Here is an 8543-nt window from a genome sequence, read left to right as displayed (position 1 = left end):
CGCAGGCACTCTTTGTTCCCGGCGCGGAGGGAACCGAACGCAGCGGTTTGCTTTGTTTTTTTTTATTCTTTTCCCGTCCTGAAAAGTGATTTGGGCTTCTTCCTCGGTTCCTCCGTGCGGCCCTTTTGCAGGTGGAAGGGCTCCACCTTCCCGCCTTTGTTCCACCTGCGTCGGGCAAGCGTTGGGGCTCGGAGGGCGGCTCACCCCCACCTCAGCGGGGCACGCTTTGCTTTCCGCCCACCCAGTTCTTTTTTCAGAAGTGCGGATTGCTGAGGATGCTGAGCAGGAAGATGAGAAACTGTGGCCTGTACAAAAAATTACACTAATCCCACCCAGCTGAGTTGCAAAGCCCTGTTCTTGGGCCTATTTTAGGAATTACTTCAATGGATACTCTCAGCTTTGGTGTCTGGGTGATTTAAGCTTGTGTTAAAGCTGGTCGTAACTGCATAGGAAAAAGGAGGTGAGACTGAAGTGTTTTGAATCCAGAAGTTCCTTCCCAGACTCACCAAACAGCTACTAATGTTCAGACTATGAGCAGTGGGACAGCCAGCCTTGGTACAGATCTGACCGCCTCCAAAATTCAGGCGTAGCCATGTTGTTTCTTCATACAGCCAGCTGAACGTTTTGACCCCAGCTGGATGCCCATCCTGTTGCAGTAGTTTGCAGGCTGTCCTGAACCAAATGTACAGGAAGGTCCCAGCTGAGACCTCCGGGCTTCCTGAGGTCCTTAGCATATAGGCGGTCAAGCATCTTTCCTGCTGTCAGGGCACTGTAATATCAGCTATCGCACCGCCTGCACTTTCACATCCAGGATACGTTACAGCCCCTGCCATTGCCTTGATGGAGGAACCCCATATAGTCCAAATCCACTCCATTTGAAAGCCTTCCTCAGGACCTCTTTCCACCTGAGTGCCTGTGGAAATCTGCCAGCTCGTATTAGCTGTAACGGGCAGTTCAGTGCCAGCGTATTTATCTCATTTGTATTGTACCATTTACCTCAGTGCTAAAACCCATTGTCTCCATGTTTTCTGCATCCAGCTAACTTGTGTATTCATATGGATTCAGACTACTGCCTCCCTGTTTCACTGTCCTTCATTGCTCTCGTTGACTCATGTCTTGCACCAGGCTGTAAATTTCTGAGGCAACAATCAACTCAGGAAAATAAAAACTAGTATCGTGGATGGCTGAGAGATCCTTCTGACTGTAGGTGTCCAGGAGCTGCAGGGCAAAGCCAGCTGTTTCTCCAGGCTGCTGTGCTGGGTAAGGGATTTGGTGTCTTTCTTTTCCCCACATATCAACTGGAATGTCTGAACACAAAGATGACTTGAAACCTCCTGCTTCCCTGGGTAACGGGAAGCACCTGAAACTCTCCTTTTCCACTGCCTAGCTGCAGAAGCTTCAGAAGTGTTCTTTGCTGCAAAACCCTGATTGTGCACACTGTCCCTTCCTGGTATTACTGAGTGAGGGTCTTCCCTTGCAGACATCTTTTGTAGATGCTCCTACATGATCCCAAGATCACTTTGAGAACTAGAGCTCTTTGGAGAAACAAAGTCCACAAGACCTTTGTGTCATGGGTAACTCCCCCAAGGTGCAAACCTGTTTGCTGGAGAAATGCCCTACCACTACCTATAGAAAACCTCTCTGTGGCATCCTGATTATTGACATAATGAGTATCCCCCACCTCCCGTGTCTAGAGCTAAAAATGCAGAAACCCATCACCTGTGAATGCTTTCTCTTTTTGTGCAGAAACCTAAGGTATGTCTACACAGTTTAGTAGATCATACTTTGGATAGCCCTGAGCTAGTGCCAGCCAGTGCCTGGCAGTCCACATAGTACAGCTGGTGCAAACCCATCAGGTCAGACAAGTAGGGCCTCGTGAGACTTTCCACATCGCTGCCACAGTGCTCTTAGGTCTCCAAACTGCTGCTAATTTTGACTGTGAGCTTCTACCTGACACTCAGCAGCCCCTGTCTGATGTCTGGCTGTCTTTACGCCTTCATTTCTGAGGGGTTTTCCTAAGTTGCCTCACTTCTTTTGCAAGGGCAGGACAGGACCAAAAGCCTTATTTTGCAGTTTGGAGTTGCTGTTGAAGGACAAGTTACTCCTGTGATAACCTGCAGCAGCGGTGATTAAGAAATTTAATGGGGGTCGAACATAATGAGCAGAGTACCAGTACTGCCCTACACGGCACACCTGGGGTAGGAATAGCTGCTGAAATCCATGCAATTGTCCTTGTTCAGGGCTTTTTGCGTTTTGAGGGCATTGTGAGGAAGCTACCACCTGCCAAGTGCCCTCTCTGCCTCCAAATCCAGAGTGCTGTTGCTTCTGCCAGACAAACCACCTGTAAGTGCTTCTGTGTACTTCTGTGGGATCTTCAGCAGTCTCCAGAGCTAGAGACACAGTCCAAACAAGGCTTCTGTACGCTGGTGACAAGGCAGAGAATGAAGGGTATAAATGTCAAGATTATGAGCACTACTCCAGCCAAATGGTGACTGCTTGGAAAGAAAAGAGCCTATGAGGAACACATGGGTTCTCTCAAAGGCAGTGCAGCACAACTGTTCAAGAGAACCATTTTGAGATACAAGCACTCACCTTCATGTTCAACATTGTTATCTCTGTCTCTCTGTGCTGGGAGACCACAATGGCCAATGCTGCCTCTTAGGACCTGCTGTGGTTTAACCCCAGCTGACGACTAAGCCCCACACAGCCGCTCACTCACACCCTCCCCAGTGGGATGGGGGAGAGAATCGGAAGGGTAAAAGTGAGAAAATTCATGAGTTGAGATAAAGACAGTTTAATAGGGAAAGCAAAAGCCGTGCACGCAAGCAAAGCAAGATAAGGAATTCATTCACGACTTCCCATGGGCAGGCAGGTGTTCAGCCACCTCCAGGAAAGCAGGGCTCCATCATGCATAATGGTTACTTGGGAAGACAAGCCATCACGCTGAACATCCCCCCCTTCCTTCTTCTTCCCCCAGCTCTATATGCTGAGCATGACGTCATATGGTGTGGGATATCCCTCTGGTCAGTTGGGGTCAGCTGTCCTGGCTGTGTCCCCTCCCAACTTCTTGTGCACCCCCAGCCTGCTCACTGGTGGGGTGGCATGAGAAGCAGAAAAGGCCTTGACTCTGTGTAAGCACTGCTCAGCAATAATGAAAACATCCCTGTGTTATCAACACTGTTTTCAGCACAAATCCAAAACATAGCCCCGTACTAGCTACTGTGAAGAGAATTAACTCTACCCCAGCCAAAACCAGCACAGGACTACACTGTGGGGTTTTTTTATGTCTAAGTTTTTAGTATGTTTAAGCACAAAAATGTGGTTCATAAACTCCTTTGCTCAGCCTGAAACCTTTGAAAGTGTTTGTGGTGAAACCAGAGCTCCCACCCCAGGGTGGACACTGCAGGTAATGCCTAAGTGATGGGAAACTGAGCAGGATCAGGACAGCGGTTACAGATGCCGTTGGCCAAGAAGGGTGTTGGATGCGGATGTGCACCTTGGGACATGACCAGGGGAGATGTCTTGAGAACAACTGTCCACTGTCAGAGATACGTGATGTGTGAGGAAGCTCAGACCTCTCTGGAACCTGAACTGGAGCTGGTTTGCAACAGACCAGAAAACTGTCCATCTAGCAAAGGATAGGGAACCAGTTTGTAACATCATTCACAGTACAGCCAGAAATTCAGCATCCCCAAGCCTCATCTAAAATTGAAAAGTGCCTCCAAAGGAATTGTTTGTTGCTTTGTTTGCAAAAAGCGCAAACGGCACATCAGAGAAGCAAAAATGCCTTGGTGGATTGTTTGGCTGAACACTTAGTCAGGGTATATTGTAATGAGCCATATGCTAGCTTTGCATAGTATTATGGTGTAAGCCAGCTGCAACGTGCAGCTGATTAGTCTGGTTGGAAAAATCTTCATTTTCCATAACAGGAAGCCAGCAAAGGCAAGCATTCCGGCAGGTACCGTCAACCCCTCTGACTGCTCCTGTCATCTTGCTGTGGATCAGATGAAGCTAAGAGAGCAAGAGAACCTCTGCTTTATTTTTGCCCTAAAGGAGGGACCCCCCTTTAGCCCTAGGCTTGTTTAATTGTAACTGGGTTTATGAACCATAACCGTTTTATTTTCTTATGGAAGAGGTTTCTACTACCTCTCCCCGCAGCTGCCATTCTCACTGCCTCAGTCAGAGCTCAGTTATTCAGCGTTCAGCTCAGCTGATGCGGTGGAAACCTCCTGTGAGGTAAGGGGATGGAGGTCAGGAGGGAATGGGAACCTGATGAAGTGTGAGATCACAAAAATGGCTGTGCAGCATGGGAGCAAATATCCTTTTCACCCCAAATCCCATCTCCTGCTGTGGCCACAAGCCAATGCCTAGGCAAGAGTATAAGAAGAGAGGGTATTTCCTCCAGGTATCAGCCTTGAACAATTTGTGTCTCAGGGACGTTTTGGAGCCAGAGGTGTTTCCTCTTTGCATTTGATAAACTTAAGTGGACTTTCCTTCTGTGTACTTGTCCAGCCTTCACTTGAACCCACTTGATCTGGCATCCACAGCAGCCTGGGCTAAGGAGTTTCACAGCTTACTCACGACGTCCACTGATGGATGAGCTGAAACTTCCTCCAGCAGGAACAGATCTTTTGAGCTCATCTGTGCCAAGTGCTGAATCAACAATTTGTGTGGCCACCCTTTGAATGGGTGAGAAATCCCCACCTAGAAGGTGGGAACTTCAATAGTTCTTCTAAGATATTTTTTCAAACTATTATTTGTTGTGTTTCCAAGGCAAAATTAACAGCCGTGTCAGACAGAATCTAATACAAATGAATACAGCAAATCTGGAAACACAGTGCAAATGAACTAGAATGAAGTTTTAGCTCTAAGATATCCGATTTAACTTTTTTTTTTCAGCGAGAAACTTAGCTTAGGGTTATCCCTTTGCACTTACATATATCTAGTGCTTTGAATGCTCTGGGTCATCATTACACAGAGACAGAAAGGGGCTGAACATAAATGGAACTAGTATGTCAGAAAGGCTGAAAAAGAAGCCATGCAGCTGTCTCAGTTTTGGGGCACCCATGTGAATTTGACATGTAAGCCTCTAAAGAGCAACAAAACCATGGAGCGGTAGTAATGGAGGAGGGGGTTGGGAGCGATGTGGGAAAACCTAGGGGATACCATATTTATGTCTGAGTAAGAAGCCTGAATCACTCTCATTAAAAGAAAAATTCCCCACAGACAAGATTGTTAAGACTATTCTTATTTGACATGGTTATTAATGAGGAGGAGGAGGGAGCAAATTGCACATTAATGAACTTCACAGACAATAATTCTCTGGGAAGGTCTGAGGGCTCCAGTGAAGAGAGATCATCGGCCAAGTGGAGTGCAGCGCTATCATTATGTCGACAAAATGCTGAAACCTCTGAACATTGCATGCAATCCTTTCCAAAACCACCGGCCTCACGGGGCAGACACCTTTCAGTGTCAGTGAAAATCAGGAAGATGAAAGAGCCTGTTTTCCTCTAAATTTACCGTATGGTCACTGCAGAACGTGATATGAGGTGACCTGCATGTTTGTGGTTTAGCGTGATGGTTAATGGGTATTTTACTTCACCCAGCCAGTTCTTCCTCTCCTCCCCCTACGCTCCACCTGGGTTCCTTGCTTCATACCTCTGGTCAGTGTCCCACAGGTATACTCTTTGCACCCATTCCTGCCAAGTCCCATCCTTCAGGCTGACCCTGAAACAACACCTTTCTGCCAACACTCAGGTTTTACTGCAAAAAATGAAAAGCCAAATCCCTGCTAAAATCAGGTGGTTTTGGCGGTGTGACCAAAATCTGTAAGGTTTAGAATGAAGTGGAAATATGAGAGGCTCAGTCATAGCTGGGATACGCTAGCTACAGAATCACAAAATGGTTGAGGTTGGAAGTGACCTCCAGAGATCATCTAGTCCAACCCCCCTGCTCAAGTAGGGTCAGCTGGAGCAGGTTGTCCAGGACCATGTCCAGTCAGGTGCTGAGTATCTCCGCAGACAGAGACTCCATACCCTGTCTGGGCAACCTGCTCCAGTGTTTGATCACCCTCACAGTAAAAAAAAAAAAAAACCAACCAACCAAACAATTCAAAAATTATTGTATTCAGATTGAGTTTAATGTTTTTTTTAATTTGTGCCCATTGCCTCTTGTCCTGTCAGTAGGCACCACTAAGAAGAGCCTGTCCCCTCCCCTCCTCTTCATTCCCTCCCATCAGGTATTTATACACATTGGGAAATTCCTCCCTGCGCCTTCTCTGCTCCAGGCTGAACAGTTCCAGCTCTCTCAGCCTCTCTTGACGTGTCAGATGCTCCAGTCCCTCCATCATCTTCATGGACCTCTGCTGGACTCTGTTTGGGAACCACCCACACAAGAGAAGACAGCTCCCCAGTAGCTGTGCTCCCCAGGCGTAGGGCGCTGCTGCGTGGTACGGACGTGCCTAAAGCCAACCTGGTAACTTTGGTACGGTCAGGACTGGAGGCTGCGGGAGTCAGAGGCGTTACCTCAGCAGCGCCGTGGCAGGAGCAGAGCAAGAGCATCGTCTGGAAGGCAGCACCGCACGGAGGTGGATACAGCAGAGAGCTGCCAGTTCCAACTGCTGCCCAAGCAGCCGGCAGAGCCTGTAGCTTGCGTGGCTGTAAGGAAGCGAGTGACGTAGGAAGGAAAACGCCCAGGCAGGGGTGCTTGAGGTCCCAAGCGAGAGAGAGAAGAGGAGAACTGCCTGGAGGCTGAAGGGAGCACAGTGATTTGGGAGGCAGGACCCTCCTGATGGGGAGCAAGTACCGTCACCTTCCCCTAACTCTGCTCACCTTGACTCCAGAGTCGAGGAGGGGCCGAGAGTTGATGGCAAAGGCAACAGCCCTCCCTGGTGCAGGGCAAGCTGGAATAAAGCTGCGGTTGCCATAGAGTGTGGCTGAACTGACTGGGAGGGTGGGAAGGGTGCAGGGGAGGCGAACGTAGAGCGTCCTGAGCACCAGGACACCTCCTCTGCACCTTAGCCGAGTAATAAAACGAGACAAGTGCGGTTGGATGAACACCAGAAAGGTCCTGACATTTCAGAAATCCTTTGCTGTTTTGCCTTTAATCAATCCGTACTAAGCCTCAAATATGAAAAGAAGTGCTTAGGGCAAAGGTGAATTTCATATTAAGAGTAAATTGCTTTGATGCTTGTCAATTTGCCGAGATTCTTACAGCAAGGAAATGGTATTATTTCCCAGGCTCCTAGCATGGTCCTAAAGGTCACATCTCACGACACGACTCTCTTCCTTTCTCTCCAGCTGTTGTTTATACAATAAAAGCCACAAGCATAAAGATGTTGCTGCTGCTTTTTGGTACCACCAGGTAAAAAAGTCTCAACGATCCAAGCTGTTTCATGTTCTTGGAGCTTTACTTTAAAGGTGGCATGAAAAGTGGACTTTGAAGAGCTCGTTGCCACTTTGCATGAATATTATTATTTCACATATGTATTTATCTCCCTTCCCCTCCTACTCAGTAGAGTTCACGTTCCTTCATAAACTAGCCCCATTACTTCTAAGTGAGAACTTCTACCACACGTTCACATTGAAGGCTCTCCAAATAAATGGCAAATACTTTACATAAAACACATTACAACTACAGTTTTACAAGGACTGCTGTAATGGAGAGAGGCATGTCCTCAGTAGGCATTAAATCAAGAACAGCAAGATTTGTGTAGGTCCAGGACTGAACTCTAGTGGCACCTACATAATAGTCTCACGCCAAATTTGTTTTTTTCAACTACCAGCAGGTATGCTATATAGTATAATTTCAGAATATTCCACAGTTGAGGTATGTCAGCATTTAGGGGTCCTGCATGAATTTACAGAACTTAAGCAGCATGCACAATGTGGGTACAGCTTCCCAGACGCAGGGCTAACACTGTTCAATGAAGGTGCAAACCCACCGAGCGCAGACTGTAACTTAGCTGTGCTCTTACCATGAAGCTGGATCAGAGCTAAGCTGGTGCATGGAGAATGCCATAAAACCCAGAACCACCTCGCTAGCATGGACCCAGGGCAGCCTTCTTGCCAAGCCCGCGGGGCCAGCGCACTGCCTTGGTCTAACCAGGGGTCCAGGGGTAATGCCCCTTTACCCCTCCCCTGCTAAACAACTATGACCAGAGCTGCTCCACCTCATGAGGACACCACCCCCTCCGCCTAGCACCCGTTCCCCCAGTGCTGCGCCCGCTCGCCGTAAGCAACCCAGCCGCCCAAGGCACCTCCGCGCTGCCTCCCCGACACCCCTCACACACCCCCTCGCACCCCTCTCACGCCCCCTCAGACACCTCGCAGTCCTCTCACAAACCCCCTCACGCAGACCCCACGCCCCACCTCACGCCCCCCTCGCTGACCCCGCACAGTCCTCTCTCACAGACCCCTAGCAGTGCTCTCACACGCACCCTCACCCACCTCTCACAATCCCCCCTTCCCAGACCCTCACACACCCCTCGCCCCCCACCCGCCTCTCTCCTCGCTGGCGGCCAATGGCAGCCAGAGGAGCGCGCG

At 48.8% G+C, this 8543-nt stretch overlaps 1 protein-coding gene across 1 annotated transcript in view; it reads left to right on the top strand.

Moving 5' to 3' along the window:
• The window catches only part of LOC103922281 (merozoite surface protein CMZ-8), a 38056-nt gene extending 29668 nt beyond the window's left edge, over positions 1 to 8388 (top strand). Inside the window, exon 2 of the mRNA XM_009330392.1 lies at positions 8237 to 8388. Coding sequence (XP_009328667.1) covers positions 8237 to 8388 — 152 coding nt within the window. The remainder of the gene's footprint in view (positions 1 to 8236) is intronic.
• The last annotated feature ends 155 nt before the right edge of the window (positions 8389 to 8543 follow it).

The sequence above is a fragment of the Pygoscelis adeliae genome, unplaced genomic scaffold, assembly GCF_000699105.1.
Source record: "Pygoscelis adeliae isolate BGI_AS28 unplaced genomic scaffold, ASM69910v1 Scaffold120, whole genome shotgun sequence".
NCBI classification, from domain to species: Eukaryota; Metazoa; Chordata; class Aves; order Sphenisciformes; family Spheniscidae; genus Pygoscelis; species Pygoscelis adeliae.
This window is presented reverse-complemented; position numbering and strand designations above follow the sequence as displayed.